General features: G+C 46.6%; 1 protein-coding gene across 2 annotated transcripts in view; it reads right to left on the bottom strand.

Moving 5' to 3' along the window:
- The window catches only part of LOC135203162 (calpain-7-like), a 141244-nt gene that overhangs the window by 105846 nt on the left and 10026 nt on the right, over window positions 1-25372 (bottom strand). For both annotated transcript variants that reach the window (XM_064232849.1, XM_064232848.1), the window contains exon 3: window positions 4462-4622. In XM_064232849.1, coding sequence (XP_064088919.1) covers window positions 4462-4622 — 161 coding nt within the window. The remainder of the gene's footprint in view (window positions 1-4461; window positions 4623-25372) is intronic.

Genomic DNA, 25372 nt, shown 5'->3' with positions numbered 1-25372 from the left:
GTCCACTGGCGAGGACGCTCGGCGTCCTGGTGCGCGCTCGGTGGCCACTGGCGAGGACGCTCGGCGTCCACTGGTGATCGTGATCCTTTATCGAGCGTCCTGTTCAAGCCGATCGTCCAAATAAGCGTGCAGAAAAGCGTCACGCTCCTGACAGGCGTCCAAAACAAACGAGAGAAACTGCCTTCTTTTTCCTGTTTTCTTGGTGGAAAGAAGTACACGTGATCAGGCAACTTTCGCCTTCTTACTTCTCACTGAAACACATAACGAGGGAGAAGGGACGTGAAGCGTCCTCTTCTATAAAGCTTCTTAGAGGGCGCGAGTCCTTCCGAGAGCTCCAACCCTTGTGCGGGGAGGACGCCTTGGAGGACGAGAAGCAATCCTTCAGGATTCGTGCATGTGCACGCAACTTTGGCCAAGGTCTGGGGGGGATTTTTTCAATCAGGAAAAACTGCCGGGGAAGGCCACGCCAGATCGGTGGGGAGGTTCCCTGTAACCCTCCTTCGGCTTTCGACATGCCCTCTCCCTTGGTTCTGGGAGTTCGACAGAGGTCTAGACCTAGAGGCGTTATAAGGCCGATCTGACGCACCCTCCACTACACAAGGGGCACTGTCACTGCACTTAGCCACTTCACTATTTGCCTCTCTAAAGCAAGCACTTTCGATTCTAAGTTACGAATCGAAATAGTTTAAGAGAAAGGGCAATAACCTCTACAGACACTGTTTTAGGGCCCGAAGGCAACATTACAGGGTTAGGCGTAACAAAAACAGAAGTAAAACTCTTCACAACAATGAAGGAGAGCGATCACCTCTCGCAGACATAGTCATAACCCGTAGGCCATACTACAGCGTTAGGCAAAATAAAGTCTACCGGAAGGTTAGCAGTATCACTACCCTGACTTTCGTAATTGATTAATTGCGTACATACTAAACAAACTTTTTTCCTTACGGAATTAGACACGTTTACTGATTAATTGCGTACATACGAATCATACTTTTTCCTTACGGAAATAGACATGTTTACTGATTAATTGCGCCCCCCAAGTGCGGAACTACCGAAGCTTTCGGTAGCCACACCCTATCTTTGCAGACAAAACACCCTCTGAAACTAGCCTAACTAGATTCAGATATCTTATGCAAAAATGAATCAAATTCAAATCAATTTAAGATAGCGTATGCCTAGCCACAAATCCAAGTAAATAAATTAAAAGACAATTAGGATACTTAGCGGCAAATGAAGTTTCCAAAATCCTAAGCCGGAAGTACTGAAAACAGGTGTTTTCAGTACCGGCGACAGAAAATTTATGAATAGAAAATGGGAATGGTTCCTGATACCCGCCTCCCAGCGGCGGGAATGGGTACTAACCACCTGGCCGACCACTGCGTGTGTCGGAAGTTTTTTAAATTCTGTCGGACTTCAGAAAATACAGCTATCTATATAACCTGCCAGGTAAGTGTCATGCATAAAACTAAAGGTGTTAGTTGAAAACAGTCACTATTAGACAAAATAAATTTTGAACTTTCCTCATCCAAAGTCATTGTGGCTTAATCACAACCGGGTCACTGCTAAAAAAAACCAACTGACAGACTGACAGGGTGGAAAGTACACAGTAAAAGTATAAAGTCTGTTTATACTTATGGAATGTAATGGCTGAAAGATCTATGGGAGTAAGAGGAGCAACCATTTGCTTGTAACATTACTCCTCCAACTACACATCATTAAATCAAACCAATTACTCCACATTCAGTCATTATTCTTCAAACATTCTAACAATAACATATTAAGGAATATCAAGTAGTTGTTGGTTTGAATTGTTACTTTAGATCCATCAATGGGAATGTTGAGCATTTAAATATGGTTTGCTTCCTGGCATTCTACATATATGTATACTGAAAATCAGAAAACTGGAATTGGATGTGCTGAGTCATAACTGTATCTCCTGTCTAGGGTGGTTAGGTGCACAGGCAACTATAGTGTTTTCCTCCAGGATAAGACTGGCAAAAGCACGTGTCAGACTCCTAAGTAAGTTTATCTGTTCTGTGATCTTCTGGTCCTTGTGGCAATAATGTTACTCTTAAAGTATTAACTCATCCTAGCTCTATGTTTTTTATCTTTTCTAATAGAACAAACAGTAAACACACTAACATCACACTCAGCATGTTGATATGTTGAAGTTCAACATACTTGATTTTGCGGTCCAAGTATGTTTTCAACTGACCTTGTATATCAAGGTTGCTGTAAAGTCAGTGGGTTATGGAACATCTCTTTCTGCTCAAATGGCCAGCACTGGGTAATTGTCCCTTGACATCCACATATGTTCTTGTCCTGGCATATCAGGTTCAACATTAGTGTGTCCCAGTCACCTGCATCATCAACTATGACTTGACCCTCAATCTGTAGTCATTCCTGGCTCTACAGGTCTCATGGATATAAATTATTTTAATTCATCAATAATATAGTAAGGGTGTCTCCTGAAGGTTAAATCACTTGCACCTATTAATTAAAAGCTTGTATGCACTTTGTTTTCATCATATGAGGGGCAACAGGGAAACTGAGGCATATCATGGTCCTATTATCATTCAGTATATCTTTCCTAACAGAAACAAAGTCAAATTACAAAATATATCAAATTGCTGTTGGTCTAGACAGGAATAAAGAAGTGCATAACAAACGGAACGACTCAAAAAAAGTTGACAGAATAGCAATAATACAGTAACTAGACAGTTAGTGAGCTTGAAACTTGTATTCTATTCTAGAAAAAAGGGGAAAGTATGTAAAACTTTAAAAACTATTTTTAACACAGCATATCTCTCACAATGGGGAAAATAAGGTTAGTTACTTGAAAAACTGGGTGTCTAAGATGCCTAAAAAAATAAATAACACATTGTACATTGTTCTCTCAAGTATAATTGAGCAACTAATACAAAGTAAACTGGGAAAGGCCAACACAATCAAACTGCTCAAAGTACAAGCAACACACACACACACAATGCTTTTCCTAACAATATGTGTAAATGACAATTACAAAAATTTAAACAAGAACATGTAACTGAAGTGATGATTGCAACAAAATACTGGAACCAAATGTCCTACATCATGATGTGGCAATGACATTTGTGAGTATTATTATTAATAATCTACAGTTTTAGTGAAACTGAAGCCTAACAGGTTTGCCTAAAGGACTTATTCTTAAAAGACATTGAAAACAATAGCAAGGTAAAATTAATGTAGACAGTGAAGTGGGAAGAGACCAAAGGTAACACATAAAGTTTACAAGGCATAAAGCAATGCAGATGTGGTTACAGAATATATTAGAAAGAACACTCTTGGGAAGGGAATGCCATAAATGACAAGCCTTTATCAGGGGATCCTCATCAGAGAAGAAGGCTCAAAAACTCTAATCCAGTGATTTTCTCTCATTGACTACCAATATCCAGCAATAGTTGTTTGTAAACTGTATGGACACATCTGTCTTCATCTTTATTACTGGCTGAACATCACATGTTGAGTAAAACTGCTATTCTTAGACTGTTTTTAAAACTTTGCAAACACTTTAGAGTTCACATTTCAATATTATCTTGTGGATTATGCATCAAAGAAACCTGTGGTCAAGACAACTTTTCAGACATGCATAGCAGTGTATATCCTCACTTAACTGAACATCAGAATGTAAGTGTAATTGGAATACAAGCTTATGCAAGACCATGTGGCATTTACACAACAAAAAGACTGAGTCAACCAAGCTACCCTCTTACACAAGACCTAATGAAGCAGTACCAGTATTCTTACTTTATATATAAATTAACATTAATATTCTTAAACATGTAATCCTCTAAAACCACAAAATTACATAGATATTAATTACCACTTCAAGACATAACTGCACAGTTGAAGAGTACAACTCAATTGTCTCTTCCGCATTTCTTCAGTCTCTAATAGTATTGGTAATTCTAAGCCCTCATTCCGCGGTAAAGTAGACTATGGTAGTTGAAGTTTTCCTACGTTATTTTACTTACTGAACAAGAATTTAAAGTAATATTTATTCGGACGACTGTAATTAACCCCCAGGGGCCAGTACTAAACACGGCGAAATACATTGGACGGCCCAATCCCTAGTGGATGTTGTATCCGCGGTTACGTTCCTTGTAATCTGTGCAGAACTCTTCTTTAGAATTACCCTGCAAGAAACGTAACCACGAATACGACATCCACTAAGGATTGGAGCGTCCAATGTATTTCGCTGTGTTTAGTACTGGCCCCTGGGGGTTAATTACAGTCGTCTGAATAAATATTACTCTAAATTCTTGTTAAGTAATAAAATAATGTAGGAAAACATCAACTGCCATAATCTACTTTACCGCGGAATGAATTACCCTAATATTAACAGACTAGCTGAAGGAATATATGACTAATATTCTTAAACATAATCTGCTAAAAACACAAAATTACATAGCTGATAATCACCACTTCAAGACATAACTGCACAGCTGAAGAGTACAACTCAATTGCCTCTTCCGCATTTCCAGCTTCATCTTCATCAAGACCCTCAAGGAGGAGAAAGTTTGCTCGACCCAGCTCACTCTGACCACCTTCCATCACCTGTGGTGCTGAATACAACTTCTGATCTGGAAACCAAATGCAATATGGCAACTGAGTGAAAAATTACTTTCAGTTGTATGAGGAAGCAGTTTATATTAACAATTTTAGGTAGTACAGTAATGTACAGGCAGTCCCCGGGTTACGATGGGGGTTCCATTCTTGAGACAAGTCGTAAACCGAAAATCGTCGTAAGCCAGAACATCGTAAAAAATCCTTAGAAAACCTTACTTTTAAAGCTTTGGGTGCATTGAAAAACTATGTAAACTGCATTCTTATTACATTTTTCATCAAAAAAAGCTTCAGATATTGATTATTTTGCATTTTTGGTGTCATATTTCATCTGCCAGATGAGCGTTGTAGGCGTCATAACCCTAGAAATAATGTCTGATGAATATAATTGAGAAGCGCCTTAACCTTGGAACGTCGTAACCCGGGGACTGCCTGTATTTAACAAAATATTTGAAATCTGACCTTTGAAAATGGCACTTCTCACCATAGCTTAAAATTTTAAAGAAAAGGCATCCAAAGAATGATCAAGACCTTAAACTTAACACTGTACATAACAGTATAAAATTGTATAAAACTTTGGGTTATTTCTTGGGAAAATTGTATATAAACAGTTAACTGAAGTGTGTACAGTAAAGAAAAAATATATATGTACTGTATATGCAATATATTATAATAAGATACTGTACTACCACTGTGTATAAGAAATGTGTACCAACACTAAATTCTATTAGGTAATCCCAGAAGTGAAAATACCACAAACCACTGCAAAGGCAAAGTCAAAATAGCTCCAACACTTTGAAAACTTTGAGACTAAGCAATGATGGAATCAATCTCAGCTAAGAAAACAAATTAACATAATTAAGTATGGTTTTCCTTAACTCAGCAACTCATTATAAAGTTCTCAATCTTTTTCTTTTTTTGCTCCAGTGAGCATTAATGCATATGGTGTGCATGCAACTCAGTGGACTCAGCAAGGTCAAGTGGTTGTTATTACGACTTAACCCTTAATGGATGGATAACCCTCCTATGAGTAACAATAACAGGTTTTGGGTAGTGGATGAATTCACACATGGTGAGCATCAATACTACGCAGCGTCGATTTGAAGGAATCGGGCAGGTAAGAGTTTCCGTTACTTCTATAGCCCATAAATTCACTAATGGCAGCTTTTAAACTGGCTAAGATCAAGAAACAGGTGGCTTAGGAGCTAATTGTGATCTTGGCTTCAAAGGACCATGTACTATCTCTTTCTGTTACATGTCTTATCTTAAATTTGTTCATAAATACACCCAGGGGTTGCTGTTGGTTTTAGTTCTTATCTTTTATGATAGTAAGTCAGTTATAATTAAAATTTTGCAAAGAAAAGTGCAAAGAAATATTAGAAAAAACAAGAATAATCCAAAAAAGTTACTGCATCTTCAATCTCAGTAAATTTACAGTAAATGTTTTATTACAAATACACTCAGAATTTTTTACTGATTTTAGTTCTTATCTGTTTTGATATTGTGTGAGCTGTAATTATAGTTTTACAAAATAAAATTTATCAGAAAAAAACATGTATAACTTGGTCAAATATACGACTGTTTTGTAAAAGAGGCCTCACAAGGGCTTGTAAATAGTAGTGGAAGCTAGGGAAAAATTAAAAAAATTTTTTTTACACATTTTGCTTATCTTCCTCTTTCCACTGATGTGTTTTTTTGTTAAATTGGCCGACCTCAAAGGTTCCTTGGCTTGGGGTGCTGCATATTGAATCTTTAGCCCGGCTCTTGAGGGTTAACTTAAGCTAGCCATACACGATAGAGACTGGCACGGCGGGCCGTCACGGCGGTACTGGCCCTCCGTGCCAGACCCCTAAGGATTGCCCATACACGATGGAGACAGGATTTCAAGAGGACAACATGCTCTGCCATCTCTGGGAGTTACCACATTCTTCATTATCTGCCCATCGGTCTATGAGAAGAAGATTACTCAGTGTTCAAGTTGTCTTGATTGTAAGGTGACATATCATTCGCAATATGGCTTTTTTTTTAAATAAAAGAAAGATGATTGCTGTAATCATAGCTCTCTTGGATCAAGAGGACAATAACTATGAAATGTGTGGCAAAAATCGCAGAAGACAATGGTCAAAAGAATGGCTAAGAAAGAGAGAGAAATTTTCTCATATGATGTTACTGAATGAGTTAAAGGAAAATAACCCAGATGATTATAGAAATTATTTGAGAATGACCAACGAAGCCTTCACATACCTCTTATCCCTTGTTTCGACAAAGATTACAAAAGAAGACACAGTAATGAGACAGGCTATTTCTGCAGAAGAAAGGTTGATTTCAACATTGAGGTTTTTAGCAACGGGACGGTCACTGGAGGATCTCAAATTTTCAACTGGAATTTCTGCCCAAGCTTTAGGAAAAATCATACCTGAAACTTGTCAAGCAATATATGACAGCTTACGTGATGAATATTTGAAGGTCAGGACTCTGGGAGGCTAATCTCTTCCCACACACGTTAGGGACTTGCGCGGCGAGTCAGCAAATTGCAACGGGACAGGACAGGATTTTCAACATGCTGAAAGGATGGCGAGCCAAGACAAGCCCGACGAGACTGGCTTTTTTTCCCCCCATACACCATAAAGACTGGACCGATGCGGGACAATCCCCTTGAAATTGACGGGCCAGTCTCTATCGTGTATGGCCAGCTTTAATCTCTCTTAAACTACCAAACTAAACACAAACCCAGTAGGAATGTATCTATCACTTAAACTGTGACACACAAGCAACACTGCAGGTAATAGTAAAGGTTCTTTCTTGTATTCCCAGCTAAAGCTGCACTGATTTCTGCCTTCTAATCTTCATCTATTCTCTTCTTAGCTGTCCAACTTCTTCAACTTTACTTTGCTATAATTTTCAGCTTTGAAACAGGTTGTAGGCTATCAATGAAAAACCTTAAACTTTAGCAGCAAATTCAGTTACAATTAAGTACCTCTAAAATACCAAATTAATGTACATGGTCTAATCAAACAATAATCAAATAAATAAAAGGTACACAGAAAAAACTCAGGCTTAAGCCATAACCTTCTATATTTTCTTAAATGTGCTGCAGAGAGCACATTGTAGGCAGAACCCTACTGCAGGGGTATAAAAAAAGGGATTTTGACGTAAGGAAAAATCTATTTTCTGGGGGGGCCTGATTGGCTCGTTGTCGCCAAGCCGAAATATGCCTTTAATCTATTATTTCTAGGGTAAATGTACTAACACAATACCAGAGAATAAATAAAATAAAGAAAAAGGTCAGTATAACTGACTCGCTCACCCTCCAAGAGGGTGTCGGTATGAACACTAGGCGAGTGAGACCACTACCACGAGCCAAAAACCAATAGAAAACTCCCACAACAAAAACCCTCCCTGAGGAGAGCCGACCCACAGAGTGAGCAGCTCATACATACTACTCCATCCCATGCTGCCGACTGCTGCGCCTCTGGTGGCCATCCTGAAGTTAGCAGACAATCTTGGGCGAAGGGATGGGTAGGGTGGGATTTCGCTGGCGACACGAGCCAATCGCCAGAAATAGATTTTTCCTTACGTCAAAATCCCTTTTCTGGCTCAGCTCGTGTCGCTGCGCGAAATCGTACCAGAGAAATAGCACAAGATTGTAAACAAAAGTAATAAAATAAATAAGAATAGGTCTCAAATAAAAAATAAAGTAAATATAAAAAGAATATAATTGCTAAAAAGATACAAATACACAGTGATACAAAATAGAAATATGCTTAAATTACCCTTAATTCTAAACATGTTTCTTATCATAAGGTAATTTACATATGTACAGAGGTAAATGGCTTACATGTAACAAAATGGTATCTGTGTAAAGGCATGTATCAAAATATAATAGCAATTAGAGTAGTCAAATGAACAAATTAAACAACAATGATAATATATAAGGAATGCATATGACTTAATATACAAAACCCGTAACCATTATAAATGAGATGTATCCCCTAGCATAAAAATAAGGGGTAACATCCATGAGATCAAAATCCATAATCATCTGTGAGTGTCCCTAGCAAAAACTAAGGGGCACCCACTACATCATCATAAAAGCAAGCTAAGACACCAGGTGAATGTCAAATGAACACGGTAGGAATAGACGAACTGTTGGGTGAAGCAGGTAGAAAGGAGGGACTGAATCTTCTACTACGAATTAACTACGAATCAGGGGAAACTATGTTTCCCGCTGCTACTGCTGAAAATTTCAGAGCTTCCAAGGACTTAAGGTAATGGCGTTTGAACACTGTCGGCGATTTCCATCCGGTATACTTTTTCAACTCATCGAAGTTCATGTGTTGGAAATAATTAATTGAGGTGGCTACTGCCCTAACATCATGTGCTTTCGGGAAAGAGTCAGGATTGGCTTGCTTAATAAAGTACAGGATTTGCTGCCTGATGCCTTTAATGGATAAAGTACCACCTTTTTCCCTCTTAAAGAGGGGACCCGATGAGGATGAGGAGGTCCTGGACAGAAAGGCTCGTAAGGTTGTAACTGGGCAAAGAGATACATCTTGTGGAAGGGGTAGTACCTTCCAAGGTTCCCACCTCATCAAAGGATCTTCATTCTTTGCTAAAAGCTACGTTCCGGAGAAAGTAGTACTTCCCCTGTGGGAAGGAATTGAATATGATCCGGATCTCTGGATAAAGCCGACAGTTCTGAAATTCTTGCTCCTGAAGCTAAGCTTAATAAAAACAGGGTTTTCCTTAAGAGCATTATAAACGAGCATGTGTCATTGTCGGTTTCTGAAGCCAGTTTTAGAACATCGTTCAAGAACCATGAAACTGACGTAGGCCTTACAGAAGGTCTAAGTCTAGCACATGCCTTAGGAATAGACGAGAAGTAGGAATCCGTCAAGTCTATGTTGAACCCAAATTGAAATATCTTTTTCAAGGCTGACTTGTTTGTCGTAATCGTGCTAGCTGCTAAACCTTTTTCAAATAAGGATCTGAAAAAGGATATAGCTGAATTAACTGTCATGATTCTAATATCAGATTCTCTCAGGAAGATTGCTAACTTTTTGACAGCAGCATCGTACTGTCTCAAAGTTGAATCCCTTTTATCGGATTCCAAGAAGAGAATATTCTGAGGGTCAATATTCGCATCTCTTTTTGCCGCAAACTTCATGAAATCCATAAAGTTAGGGTTTTGAGAATCCCTGAGGGAAGCGAACACAGTCTTCGTTTGTACTGACTGGGAGAGCTTGGGATTGGGGATCCGAAGAGGACGAAGGCCCAGCTCCAGAATTAGGGGATACCAATTGCTCTTCGGCCAGTCTGGGGCTACTAGAGCCACTTGACCCTTGAACGTCCTGAGTTTGTTTAAAACTTTCATAAGAAGATTCACTGGGGGAAAGACATAAATCTTCTTCCAGTTGTTCCAGTCTAGAGCCAGGGCGTCCGTGGCATAGGCCAGAGGGTCCAGGTTGGGGGCTACATAACAGGGAAGTTTGTGATTCGCTTGAGATGCGAAGAGATCCACCTGTAGCCCTGGGACTCTTTGAAGGATCCATTGGAACGAACTGTTGTCCAGTGACCATTCCGACTCTAGGGGCACTGATTGGGATAACGCGTCTGCTATGACGTTTCTCACTCCAGCTATGTGAGTGGAGGAGAGATGCCAACTGAACTTGTCTGCCAGGGAGAAGATGGCTACCATCACATGATTTAGATGACGTGACTTGGAGCCTCCTCTGTTTATACAATGTACTACCACTGCGCTGTCCAGAACTAGCTTTATGTGGGAGTACTTTGGTGGGCGCAACCTTTTTAGAGTCAAGAACACTGCCATTGCCTCCAGTACGTTTATATGGAACTGACTGAACTGAGGTGACCAAGTTCCTTGAACCTTTGGACCTGTGAATACCCTCCCCAACCGCTTAAGGACGCGTCTGTGTGGATGGTAATCCCTGGTGGAGGGAACTGAAGGGTACTGACACTGACAAATTCTTGACTTTCGCCCACGGCCGAAGACGATTCTTTAGAATCAGAGGGACTGAGGATAGTTTGTCCCTGGCCCTGACATTTGCTCGTGAGCGCCAGATTCTGGTTAGGTCTTTCAGTTTGGCTTTCATTAAGACGTTCGTCACTGGATGCAAACTGGGGAGAGAACCCAGGATCCTCTCCTGAGCTCTCCTTGACGCCAGTTTGTGACTTAGAAATTGCTTGACTGACTTCGCTATTTCTTTCCTTTTGGTTGATGGAATCGACAGAGTATGGGAGGATAGATTCCATTGAATGCCCAGCCACTGAAAAGTCTGACTCTGGAGTGAGTCTTGACTTGGTCCTGTTTATCTTGAAGCCTAGATATTCCAGGAACTGAATCACTTTCAGTGTAGCTCTGTTGCATTCCTCGACTGTTGAAGCCCAGATCAACCAATCGTCGAGATACGCTACTACCATAATCCCTTGTGATCTGAGTTGTTGCACTACCGCTTCCGCTAGTTTCGTGAACACCCTGGGTGCCACGTTGAGTCCGAAGGGAACTACCTTGAAGGAGAATGCCTGGTCTCCTATCTTGAAACCCAGATACGGACGGAAGTGTCTTGCAATAGGGATATGATAGTAGGCGTCTGTAAGATCGATAGAGGTGGTGACGGCCCCACGGGGAAGTAAGGTCCGCACCTGTGAGATCGTGAGCATCTTGAACTTGTCGCAGCGGATGGCTAAGTTTAAGCGGGACAAGTCTAAGATTACCCTTCTTTTTTGTGAGCCTTTCTTTGGCACGCTGAACAAGCGACCTTGAAATTTTAATCTCTTGACTCTCGCTATAGCTCCTTTCTGAAGGAGGTCCTCTACGTACTCTGTCAATTCTTTGGAGGAAGTTGACGGAAAGGTCTGGATGGAGGTGGGTTCGTCAACAGCTCCAACCCAGGCCTTTTGACACTATGCTCTGAGCCCATTCGCTGAAGTTCCACCGGTGGCGAAAGTGAAACAGCCTCCCTCCTACCTGAAGTTCTTCATTGGTTCTGGTAACCGCCTCGGCCTCCTCTGAAGTGCTTTCCCCTGTTAAAGGGGCCTCCCGATCCTCTCCCACGAAAGGAACGCTTACCTCTGCCTCCCTTACCCGAGCGGTCATACTTCTGTGAAGCTTGACTCTCGAAGGCTTGATTGTAAGCCGGAGAGATGCGTAAGAGGGTGGAGGGCTGAGGCTGAGGGGATATCACATAAATTGGCTGTGATTGAGCCTTAGAGGTGGAAGGTTGGGCTGTTTGCACTAAGGGAACCGCTGGAACTTGCTGAGGAAAGCGTGGCTGCTTTTTCTGGTAAGGATGGAAACGCCTAGGTTTCCTCTGTCCCTTACCTTTAGGTGTTAGGTCTTGTCTCCTCTTAGCCGTAAGGCCCCAACGGTCCTTAAGGCTCTGGTTCAGCCTCGTAGCCTCTGACTGGACTTCCTTCACCATAGCTTCTGGGAAGAGATCTGCTCCCCAGATGTTAGACGAGAGTAACCTATTCGGTCATGTCGAATGGTTGCCTCTTGTAGGACATGCTTCCTACAATTCGTTCTAGCAGTGGCAAACTCAAACATATCCGACTGTACCGTTTGAGTCAGGGCTTTGGTCATGAGCTTAAAAAGCGGTTCGGTGAGCCATAAGCTATGGTTGCTACCTCGGACATAGCCATAGAGTTAATTGATCTGGCTAATCGCGATTTCGCGTCAAATTCAGCCTGAATAAGGCCATCTGGGAGGCCTGGGTAGCTTTTCACCAAACTGCTCCATAGCACAGTCCGGATTGAGTTTGCCAGCTGAGAAGGTGTTTGGCAAGTCCTCCCACAATTCTCCGGCTGAGGGGAGCAACGGAGATGTGGGATCTGCTTCCTTCAATTGAGGCATGGGTTCCCCCTTCTGGGCCGCTGGGATGGTAGACCTCGCGATCTTTGTCAGGAACGGGAGCGGGGTACTCTCATCCATTGTGAAAATGGTAAAGGGACTCTTGAAAGGTTGTATCCTGGTATTAGAACAATCCATGTCCTCTAAACATCTGAGCCATTCTCTCTGAGCCTGGTCTCGTGAATAGAGGACTGTCTCCTTTGGTACCCTATCATCCCGAACCATGGCTGAAGCGTAAGCCTTGCGTAGCCTATGAACGGAGGCTGGAGGTCTTCCGGGAAGAACTCGAAGTCCTCTATCCTTCGAGTTCCGAATTCCGGTATGGAAATGAGACCGTCTTGGAAGGGGGCGTATGACCGCTACTCTCCATGGATTGTTCATCGAGAACGGAGGTAGCGAGTCATACGGAGGAAGCTGAGTTCCACTCGTATTGGAAAGTGGAGGAGAGGCTAGAGGGGCTTCTCTCAGTCCGGCTATAATGGAGTCTTGGGAAGTAATCCTATCCGACAGACGAGAGATCATTTGTTCCATGCTACTCTTTAGGGACCCAACCAGGTCGCCCACCTGTTGCAACAGGCCAGCATTGGAGTCCAAGGCCGGAGCTGCTGCGGAGGTGGAGGGGTGGCTCTGAATCGGAACCAGGGTAGCGGAACTGGTGACTCTGCCGGGTGCGAGATCTCTCTCTGGAGGATTTACTCCTCGAGGACTTAGAGCCGGAGCTAGAAGCTTTAGACCTGTCTGCTCCGGGATTCGCAGACCGGAGACTTACGTGAGGAGGATGACGCCGAAGTCGACTTCTTAGACGACGACGGCGTCTTAGTCAAGGATTTCACTACTGCTTGACCCTTGACCTTAGGTCTAACCGAAGCGTCAGGAGGGAGTATATAATTCATCACCTGTAAAGCCTTGGAAGGATGGAGAGGTTGCAGGAGTAGAAGAAACAGTTACACCCAAGGGTGACCCTTGGGTGTCCACCCTACTTACCTCGACCAACAGGTCGTCTACACCTACCATAGGTTCCACATTAATATCTAGAGTCGCGACGTCCGTGGAGATATCCTGGTCTTGATCAGTTAATGAGGCAGCCAGCTGTTGTTGGATGAAGGCGATAGTAGGGGCCGCCTCTACTGGGTCGACGTATCCTGTCGCCTTGCCTCCGGGGAAGATTAACAGCGCCAACCGCTTCTCCAAGATGTAGGGCATACCCTTGGCGGCGTTCTTCCCAAAACCGCCGACCCAGGCCCGCAGGTTGCCAGTGCGGTATCCTTCACTGCCGGCGCCTGGAAGAGAGGGCGTAGATTAGATTTAAGAATCACTTAAAACTAAAACTTAAAAATATAACTTAAACTTAGATGCCTTAAGTTAAAGTGGATGATGAAAACTTAAGCACTAAAACAGAAGCGGAGCAGCTACCGGAGATGGGATACTCACCCCTTCTAAAAGCTGGCTCACCAGATCGTAACATATGGTACACGTCTCATGGTACCAGACCTGGATGTCCCCGTGCAGCGTCGCGCATGGAGCATGGGACCGGCAAACTTCGTGTCCACATGGGTCCTGAAGTGTGGCGGCGCATCCCGGATGCTCACAGTTGGTGGCCTGTAGTGGGAAGATACATGAGTATCTTAAAGAATAACACTTACAGGCTAAAGGACAGAAGAACTCCGTTGCATGCCGGAGCTCGGAAAAAATTTGGGCATAACCCCCCCCTGCCTCGCCTGAATAGGCTATAATCCCGGAGATATCCGGTAAGACATGTAAGGGAGGGGGAAAAGGTTTAAGGTACTTAAGATAAACTTATAGTTAATCTAATAACGCTTAAACCTAAAACTCAAACGAACCGGACCAAGTCCAGTGCGTAGCGGAGTTTAGTAACTCAGCAATGCGGTAAGGTTAGCAGGGACCCACTGTATGTTCCGGTCCACTCTACTGGGTGGACTAACATCTTCCCGCTGGATGCCAGGGTCGGGAAGAGCGAGGACATACAGGCTCGAGCGAACCGGAGCGACAAGGAAGCAACGGATGGGGGAAAGGCCAGTACCCCCCACCACATCACCACCGGGCCGGACCGAGAAGCCGGAGAGGTCGCGTCCAGTCTGGGTCTGTCCCGTCTCCCTGGCCCCTCCGCCTGGGGGGAGTAGGGAGGCATGCTCGTATGTGGAGGCGAGCGTGGGCAGACCGACCCACCCTCCCCCGACTCTATGGAAGAGCGGGAGGAGGGGGAAAGGGGACTGGGCAGGCGTCTGGCTTTTTGTCTCGTGATCGCGTAGTGACCACGAGGCGGTAAGACCAAAATAAGACAACTAAGCCTAGGACCAACCAACTGATCAGAGAGATGCTATCGGGAAGAACAACTGAACTGAAAGCGGTAGCATGGAGACCTACAGGGCCAAAACCGACTGATCAGAGAGATGCTATAGGGAAGCAACCGAACTGATGAGCGGTAGCATAGGCTCAAGGAGCCAGGACCTAGGCTAAGCAGACGCCTAACTAACCTAGCCACAACAAAATACATGTTATAATAAAAAATAAAATAAAAGAAAGAAAACAATATAGTAGGAGAAAAAATCCAGGAGTGTACGACTAACCCGAAGGAAAGTCTACCACTCAAAGCTAGTCAGAGGCCGATACTAAGACCGCCGGGACTAGGGTCTGGAAAGAAGAAGCCTACATAAGGTAAAAGACATGCATGCATGACAAACCTGAGTAGACAGTACCCTAAGTAAAATGGATAATAAATATAGAGCGTATATAGATAATGGGATGTTCTAGGTATGGGAGACCGAGAACGAACCCACCACGCGGCAGAACCATGCTGCCATGCTTCCGACCCCGAGTTCGTATTTATACCTAAAAAACGGCAAACTACTGACTGAGGGCCGGAAAAAACCAACTAACCATAAATACTGAGTACTTAACTTAGCTGCTGCAATAGCTGCACGCTCCATCATAGATAAATCCAACGAAAGGGCACAAAAAACAAGAGAGAAAAATATCACGTGTGACTCGTGTGCGCTAACTGAAAAGGATGGCCACCAGAGGCGCAGCAGTCGGCACATGGATGGAGTAGTAGTAGAGAGTGATCACTCTGGGGTCGCTATCCTCAGGAGGGTTTTTGTTGTGGGAGTTTTCTATTGGTTTTTGGCTCGTGGTAGTGGTCTCACTCGCCTAGTGTTCATACCGACACCCTCTTGGAGGGTGAGCGAGTCAGTTATACTGACCTTTTTCTTTATTTTATTTATTCTCTGGTATGTGTTAGTACATTTACCCTAGAAATAATAGATTAAAGGATATTTCGCGCAGCGACACGAGCTGAGCCCAGAAATGAAGTATTTATGATAATACAAAGTTTTATGAATACTTACCTGGCAGTTATATATATATAGCTATAGTCTCTATCGGTCCGGCAGATTTTTCAAAACTCGCGGCAACCGCCGAGTGGTAGGTGTCCGGTTAGGTGGTTAACAACCCTTACAGGGTGGTACTTGGAACCATTCCCATTTTCTAATCCTCAGATCATCTCTTGCCCGACCTGTCTCCTGAGGGGAGGTGGGTGGGCCTTAAAATATATATATAACTGCCAGGTAAGTATTCATAAAACTTTGTATTATCATAAATACTTCATTTTTATGAATAGAACTTACCTGGCAGTTATATATATATAGCTGATTCACACATTTGGAGGTGGGTGAAAGACAGCCAACATCGTTGGGGAAACAACTAAAAGTTGTAGGTTATAACCTTGATTCCTTACCTGCTAAGGTAGCTGACTTCAAAAGTTCCTGCCTCTTGAGTCGCTTTCCCTTAGGAGCGTCAGCCAGGATGAGACCTGCTATGCTGAAACCACTCAATAGAGTCTGTCAAACGGGGCGAGACCAACAACGTGACTAGACTTCTGCACTACCTATTCCCCTTTTTAATTAACTGCAACCTTACTCAACCTAACCACCTAACCTTGCAGCCTAGATATTTTATCTATCTAGCTAGACTGAGGGTGCCATCGCGACCAGACCACTCCTCAGAAAACCATAAAAACACAAACCCCAATAAAGGTATGTCATACTAAAGTTAAGGTTGAGGGGAGGTAGTAACTCCTTCACCCAATAACGAAGACGTAGCTACGTATGGGCCCAATGAATAACACTTCTCATAGTCTACTCTTACCTCTCTGAGATAATGAGAAGCGAATACAGAGTCGCTCCTCCAAAATGTCGAGTCCATTATTTGTCTAACTGACATGTTCTTCTGGTATGCCAAAGACGTTGAAATAGCCCTCACCTCATGGGCCTTCACTTTTAAGAGACCGAAGTTCTCCTCCTCACATAAGAGGTGAGCTTCTCTAATTGTTTCCCTCAAGAAGAATGACAATACATTCTTCGATAGGGGCCTTTGAGGATCTTTAACGGAACACCATAAAGCACTGGAAGGTCCTCTTAAATTCTTGGTCCATGACAAATATGTCCTGAGAGCTCTAACTGGGCAGAGGAGTCTCTCCTCCTCTTGACCCACCAAGTTTGTGAGGTTAGGAACCTCAAACGTCCTCGGCCAGGGTTTGGATGGGTTCTCATTCTTAGCGAGGAAGTCGAGCCTTAAGGAACATACAGCTCCGTCTTGACTGAAGCCTACGTGCTTCTCCATCGCCTGAATCTCGCTGACCATCTTTGCTGTGGCGAGCGCCATCAGAAATAACGTCTTCTTAGTTAAATCTCTAAGGGTCGATTGCGAGATGGGTTCGAACTTCCTACCGCATAAGAACTTCAAAACCACATCCAAATTCCAAGCCGGGGGTCTTACTGAGTGTTTAGTCGTTTCAAACGACTTCAAGAGATCCTTCAAATCCGTATTTAGTGATAGGTCAATGCCTCTATGCTTAAAGACTGTTGAAAGCATACTTTTGTATCCTTTTATCGTGGATACAGCCAGCTTAGATTCTTCTCTGAGGAACAGAAGAAAATCAGCAATCTGACTCACAGAGGTAGTGGTTGAGGACACTTTGTGTCGTTTACACCAAGATCTAAAAACTTCCCACTTCGATTGGTATACTCTCTGCGAAGATATCCTCCTCGCTCTTACGATAGCTCTAGCCGCTTGCTCAGAAAAGCCTTTCGCTCTGACAAGCTTCTCGATAGTCTGAATGCAGTCAGCTGTAGAGCGGGGGGTTTTGATGATACCTCTCGAAGTGGGGCTGTTTGAGAAGCTTTGGACTTGGAGGAAGGCTTCTTGGAAAGTCCACTAGCATCTCCACTACCTCTGTGAACCATTCTCTTGCTGGCCAAAAAGGTGCTATCAGGGTCATTCTCCCTGTTTCGAGAAGGGCGAACTTCTTGATGACCAGATTGATGATCATGAACGGGGGAAACGCATAAGTATCCATCCCTGTCCAGTCCATCAAGAAGGCGTCCACTGCTATTGCTTCCTTGTCCGGTACCAGGGAGCAGTAGTTGGGGATTCTCTTGTTCTTGTTGGAGGCGAAGAGATCTATCGATGGCCTCCCCATAACTTCCACAGTTCCTGGCAAACGGGAAGATTGAGGGTCCACTCTGTTGGAAGAACTTGCCCTTTTCTGCTGAGCATGTCTGCCCTCACATTCTTCTGTCCCTGTACAAATCTCGTTAACAGATTTATTCCATTCTCCTTCGTCCATAGAAGGAGTTCCCTTGCTGCTTCATACAGGGACAGAGAATGAGTTCCTCCTTGCTTCCTTATGTACGCCAGGGCTGTGGTGTTTGTCCGAGTTGACCTCTACTACCTTCCCTGAGACCACTTCTTTGAAGGCTTTTAAACCTAATAGGATGGCCATCAATTCTTTCTTGTTGATGTGCCATCCTTTCTGCTGCACTTCCCAAGAGCCCGATGCTTCCTTGTTCCCCAGTGTTGCTCCCCAACCTGACTCCGAAGCGTCTGATAACAACACTAGGTCTGGGTTCTTCTTGTATAGGAATATTCCTTCCCTCAATTTTGCGGGATCCAGCCACCAACTCAACTGTCTTTTGACGTCTGCTGGGATGGGAAAAGAAAAAGAGTCCTCCTGATTTCTCCTGTCCCATACTCTTGAAAGGAAGTGTTGCAGAGGTCTGAGGTGCAACCTTCCCAGGGAGACAAACTGCTCAAGCGAGGAGAGGGTGCCCAGCAAACTCATCCACTCCTTCGCCAAGCACTTCTCTCTCCCTAGGAATTGCTGCACTTTCTCGAGGCACTTGTTCTGCCTCTCTTGAGAGGGAAAAGCCCGAAAACGAGCTGAGTCCAGAACTATCCCCAAATAGAGAATTGTCTGACTCGGTTCTGTCTGGGACTTCTCCTTGTTGATGATGAGTCCCAGTTCCTGGGTCATCAGAAACGTCTTTCTTAAGTCCTCCAGACACTTGTTCTTCGATTGCGACCTTATCAGCCAGTCGTCTAGGTATAGGGATACCCTTATCCCTTCTTGATGAAGCCAAGCCGCTACGTTCGACATTACCCTGATGAAGACTTGAGGGGCTGTACTGAGGCCGAAACAAAGGGCTCTGAACTGGAAACACCTGTTCTGAACCACGAATCTTAGGAATTTCCTTGAAGTCGGGTGGATGGGGATATGAAAATAGGCGTCTTGCAAATCCAGGGACACCATCCAGTCCCCTGGACGAACTGCTGCCAGCACAGACTGAGTTGTTTCCATAGTAAATTTTGTCTTTTCTAAAAAGACGTTCAGTGCGCTGACATCTAGAACGGGTCTCCATCCCCCCGAGTTCTTGGGTACTAGAAACAGGCGATTGTAAAAGCCTAGTGATTCTAGTTCCAGTACAGGTTCTATGGCTCCCTTTCCTAGCATCTGATCTACTAGATCTAGGAGAGCCTCTTGTTTCGTAGCGTCCGAGTATTGAGCCACTAAGGCTCTTGGTGTTCTCGAAAGAGGTGGCTTTTTCAAGAAAGGTATCTTGTAACCCTCCCTGACGACTGAGAGGGACCAGATGTCCGCCCCCCTCCTTTTCCAAGTCTGCCAAAAACTTGACAGTCTTGCTCCTACTGCTGACTGGAGGACTTGCAACTCATTTCCTAGCACGGGATCTAAACGATCTCCTGCTTGTTCGTCCGCCTGTCTCCTGTCTTCTTCCTCTGAAATCTGTCCTGGTCGGAGCCCTACCTCGAAAGGGCTGCAAAAATGACAATTTGTCGAAAATTGCATTTTTCCTAACTATACAAACCTGAGGTCCTTTAACAATAGGAAGGTAACTAGCGGCAGCTGGGACGGTCGTAAGCTTCGAACAAGGGGAGAACGGTAGTTAACTGCTTGTCCGATCGTGCGCAGCAGCCGCGCGCGCCCCGGGCGGTGAAGAATCACTTTTGCTTTAGGCCCATGCAAAAAGTTGCAGAGTGAGGGGTGGTATGAGGTGGGACTATATGTAAAGGACCTCAGGTGTTGTATAGTTAGGAAAAATGCAATTTTCGACAAATTGTCATTTGTTCCGATACGTAATACAAACCCTCGGTCCTTTAACAATAGGAAGACTCACTTCTTGGTGGGTGGAATCTGAGTCTTTTTGGTGAACAGACTGGTGTTCGTCCAACCTTGGAATGCCTCCCTGGTCGTAAGAGCAAGGGAGGGATCCAAACCTCTGTCCGATTGATCGGGGTGTGCACCGCAGGATCAATGGTCAGACCTCTGAGCCAAGTACTAAGAGAGAGGCAAGCGTATCTCTTCGTACCAGCATTGCAAGAACTTGTTCCTGTACAGGAGCCAACATAAAGTTATGGGTTTGTCTCAAGTAGGCATCCACTCCTTCCCCCTTGTTGGAGGGAGTGGAGGATATTTGCTTCTATCCCTAACTAAAGGGATAGATTGGGGCTCGGTTGAGTAGCTTACCTGCATCGGATTCCTTCCAGCATGGTGACGACCGTGACCCTCTGCCCACAGGTAGAGAGAGAGAAAGATGGAGAAGAGAAGCCAGTCGCACTCTCATTCAACCATTCATTCCTACAGTCACACCAGGAATCGATGCTGTTCTGCCTGCTCGGGTGCTGGGTAAGCTTACACAACGTGTTGAGCAGCCACCACAGGTCCCAAGGAAAAAGTATCCAAGGACTTGTGGGCAATATCCCGGAAGGTAGAAGGACGTGAAGGTAGTCTGGTTGGCCCAGACACCTGCCTTCAGGACCTGCGCCACGGAGAAGTTCTTGCGGAACGCCAAAGAGGGTCCAATACCTCTGACTTCGTGGGCTCTCGGTCGGAGCGTACGGATGTCGTCACTACCATCAGCCTCGTACGCTCTCCTGATTCACCTCACGCAGCCAGAAAAGCAAAGCGTGTTCTTGGATACTTCTTTCTTGGTAACCCCAGTGCTAACGAAGAGGCGTCGACACTCAGGCCTGAGGTGTCGAGTTTTCTTCAGATAGCGCCGTAGCGCCCTCACAGGACAAAGCAGCATCTCATCGTATCGTTGTCGGTGAAATCCATTAGGGAGGGGATTGTGAAAGACTCGAACCTGTCGTCAGGGATCGACGGATTCTGAGTCTTAGCTACGAAATTCGGGACGAAATCGAGCGTCACAGATCCCCAGCCCCTGGAATGTTTAACATTGAAGGACAGACCATGAAGTTCCCCTACTCTCTTCGCCGATGCCAGGGCCAGCAAGAAGAGGGTCTTGAGGGTCAGATCCCTGTCTGACGACTCTCGGAGTGGCTCGAATGGTCTTCGAGTCAAACTCCTAAGGACGAGAGTCACATCCCACTCAGGGGGCCTGAGCTCCCTGGGTGGGCAAGACCTTTTGAAGCTCCTCATTAGCAAGGAGATCTCGAACGAGTTCGAGATTCCAGTCCCTCAGTTTTAGGACGAGTGCCAGTGCAGCTCTATATCCTTTAACTGTGGGTACTGAGAGAGCTTCTCTCGGCGAAGAAACACGAGGAAATCCGCTACCTGCTGAAGAGTGGCTCTGAGAGGAGATAGACCCCGTCTACGACACCAACCACAGAAGACGGCCCACTTCCCCTGGTACACAGCTGCAGAGGACTGTCTGACGTGTCCAGCCATCTCTGTTGCTGCGCTGCGAGAAAAGCCTCTCGTTCGCAAGAGATGGTGGATAACAGCCAGCCGTGAAGTTGTAGGGACTGGACTGCTCGGTGGTACCGCTCTACGTGTGGCTGGGCTAGAAGGTTGTGCCAGTGGGCATCTCTCTCGGTTTTCTTCTGCAAGAAGAGCCAGCAGGTCCGGATACCAAACGGCTTGAGGTCGTTTGGGAGCCACCAGGATCATCCTGAGATTGGGAGTGACCAGCGCTCGGCTGATCACTTTCCGAATCAGACAAAAGGGAGGAAAGGCGTAGACGAAGAGGTTGTCCCAGGGGTGTTGAAGAGCGTCCTCTGCAGCTGCCCATGGGTCCGGCACGGCTGAGCAAAAAACTTGAAGTTTTTTGTTGTGCCGGGTGGCGAACAGGTCTATGACCGGACGCCCCCACAGGTTGAAGAGCCTTTCCGCCACTTCTGGGTGTAGGGACACTCGGTCCCTATTACCTGATCCCGACGGCTGAGCTTGTCCGCTACTACATTCCTCTTGCCTGGAATGTAGCGTGCTGACAGCTCTATCGAGTGAGCCGTGGCCCACTCGTGCACCTGCACAGTCAACTGGTGTAGCGGGAGAGCACTAGGCCCCCCTGCTTGTTGACGTATGCCACTACTGTGGTGTTGTCGCACATCAACACCACCGAGTGTCCCATCAAGCGGTCTTGGAACTCTTGGAGAGCGTAAAAACGCCGCCTTGAGTTCCAGGACATTGATGTGAAGGTGCTTGTCGTGATGGTCCCACACACCTGCAGCCAGCAACTCCTCCAGGTGTGCGCCCCATCCCTCGGTCGATGCGTCTGAGAACAGCAGCATCTCCGGGGGGGGAGTGCGTAGGGGCACTCCTCTTAAGAGGTTTCCTGTCGTCGAGCCACCAGGCTAGGTCCTGCCTCACCTTCTCCGTGATGGACACTGGGAAGTAAGGTGGATCCTTTACCTGTGACAACTCTCCCTTAGTCTCCACTGGAGAGACCGCAGGTGAAGACGTCCGTGAGGAACTAACTTCTCGAGTGACGACAGGTGGCCGATCACGACTTGCCATTGCTGAGCTGCCTGTTCCTGCCGAGACAGGAACCGGCCGGCTGCCTCCCTGAATTTGCTGATCCTCAAGTCTGCGGGGCGGACTTGAGCTGCTACCGTATCGATCAGCATACCCAGGTACTTCATCTTCTGCTTGGGTTCGAGATCGGACTTCTCGTAGTTTATCACGATCCCCAGATCGCGACAAAACTTTAGAAGTCGATCCCTGTCCTGCAGCAACTGCGAGCGGGAGCTCGCCAGGACCAGCCAATCGTCGAGATACCTCAGAAGACGTATCCCGTGCGAATGGGCCCAAGCAGACACCAGCGTGAACACTCTCGTGAACACCTGTGGGGCGGTTGAGAGACCGAAGCAAAGTGCCCTGAATTGGTACACCGTCCCGTCGAAGATGAAGCGGAGGTACTTTCTGGAGGACTGATGGATGGGTATTTGAAAATACGCATCCTTCAGGTCCACCGAAAGCATGAAGTCGTTCTCCCTGATGGAGTCCAGCACGGAACGTGCCGTCTCCATCTTGAACCGAGTCTGGCGAACAAATCGGTTCAGGGGAGAGAGATCTATCACCGGGCGCCAGCCCCCCGATGCCTTTTCCACTAAGAAAAGGCGGCTGTAAAAGCCCGGTGACCGATCTACTACGACTTCTACAGCTCGTTTGGTCAGCATGGTCTTGATCTCCTGCCGAAGAGCGTCGTCCTTTGAGGATCCCAGCACATAAGTCTGAAGATGGACCGGGTTGGAGGTGAGGGGTGGTCGAGATTCGAAGGGTAGTAGATATCCCTCCCGAAGGACGTCTACTATCCAGGTCTCGGCACCGTAGCGCTGCCAAGTTGCCCAATGGCTCGCTAGGCAACCCCCCCACTTCCGCAGCTGGTGAGGGGGAACGCCATCCCTAGCGTTTCCCACCTCGCTTCGACTTCTTCCCAGCACCTCCTTGGGGAAAGGAGGGCTGGGAGGAGGGCTGGTTACGGCCTCCTTTACCAGAAGTTGAAGCAGGAAGAGTCTTTCCTCGGGGCTTCGATGGAGCAGCCGTCTTAGCAGCCGAGGAAGCGCTAGCTAAACTTTTCCTTTTTAGGCTTAGCCGCAGTTGTACGAGGTTGCCCAGAAACCTTCGTAACTGCCTGGTGAACCAGACGGTCACTGTCATCAGTGCGCCGTCTTTCCACCGCAGCGTCCACCATCTCTCCTCCGAGAGCGGAGGAACTCTTCATTGGTCCGTTACGGAGTCCATTTACCGCCTCACGCCCGGCCCCATTGGCTACTCGTGTAAGGACAGCGTCCCTACGACGGAGAACCAAGTTGGCCCACAGGTTTGCCGTCTGATGGGCGAGGTAGGAGATGGCCCTACCTCCAGACTGGCACAGTCTCCTGAAGTCGGGGTCTTCTTCGAGGGCAGCACCCCCGGAGTCGGCCGCGACCTTGGATACTGTGAGGGACCACAGATCCAACCAAGAGACTGCCTGGAAAGCCGCCATAGCGGTAGCTTCCAGGCCCAGTGCCTCCTGCTGCAAGAACCACAAGTTCTCCGACAGGAGCTGCTGCAGGGACACACCTGGAGTTAGCCTAGCTAGCTCCGGGTTAACCTGTTTGGGCAGTATTGGATCCACTGATGGCACGTAGAACTTCCGCTGTCGCTGCAGAGGAGGAGGAAGTAGCTTGGAAGACCGTCCTGACTTAAGTGAGTCCTCTCGTCCTGAGACGAAATTCTCCACCTGGTCAAGGACTGAGTCTGCAAGCTCCGATCGCGGCAGTCCCACCGTCATTTTGGGTTCCCTCGGGCTGCGGCCCCAAAAGACTCGAGCCGGGACGTGGGCTCAGATGGTGGTAGCGGCGATCCTTCCCCCAGGTCGTTGTGCTGACGAATCAGCGCAATAACCTGGCAAAGTTCCTCTGGATCTCGGGAGTCACAGCGTCCTGAGGAGTAGGACCGTCCAGTCCCTCCAACAGGAGCAGCTCTCGAGACCCTCCTCCTTCAGAAGGAGGAACAGCAACAGACCCCTGACGGTCGCCTCCAGCCACTTGCGCGTACGACCTGGCTGGTCCTAAGACCATGCCTGGTGCGTGCGGCATCGTGACGGGATCGTGAGCGGCGCACCTCTCACGATCACTCCTAGATACCTCGCTCTTCCCGGTGTAGCCCGAGGAAGTTGAAGGTATAGGAGAGACAGACCTGACGCTCCCCCCCCGCTCGCTGGGAGGACCAGCGTACGTGGGGGGCTGCAGCCGATCACCAACCCACGGTGGGGATCTATCTGCAGGCCTGGCCGTGCCGCTCACCTGTGGCGAGCGGCTCGACTGAGTACGTCGACCCCGATCCCGTGCGTCAGACGAGCTGCTGCTGGCCACCGTCTCCGTCCGGTCCCTGTGGGAGCGACGGTCAGGTGATCTGCAGAGCTCGCTTTCGCGGTGAGACCGGTGAGCGTCCTCACGGCACGTCAAACCGCTGGTACCAGCCGAAGCTGGTGCCGTTGGTCGAGGGGACCTCTTCCCAGCCTCAACCCGTGGCCGGTCAGAGACCGTCACGTCAGCCCGAGGTACCGGCTGGTCGCTACGAGAGCGGCCGCTGGCCTGGCGAGAGTCACTTGCGCGATTCTCGACAGTCTTCTGCTCCGTGCCTCGGTCATGACGGTGAGCGAGCTCAGGCGTCTTGACTTTAGCTGCACGGTCACCGAAGGAGACCGTACACTCGGACCTTCTCGCGAACGAGAAGTCGAGCCGGTACCTGGCTTAGCAGCAGTGCTACCAAGACCAGGCGCGGATGTACCAGCAGAGCCAGCACATCCTTGGTCCCCGTCTTCTTCTTCTTCTCAGAAGAAGAGACGGACCCTG

Source organism: Macrobrachium nipponense, chromosome 33 (assembly GCF_015104395.2).
Source record: "Macrobrachium nipponense isolate FS-2020 chromosome 33, ASM1510439v2, whole genome shotgun sequence".
In the NCBI taxonomy this organism is placed as follows: Eukaryota; Metazoa; Arthropoda; class Malacostraca; order Decapoda; family Palaemonidae; genus Macrobrachium; species Macrobrachium nipponense.
Note: the sequence above shows the minus strand (reverse complement) of the source record. Positions and strands in the feature narration are given on the sequence as shown.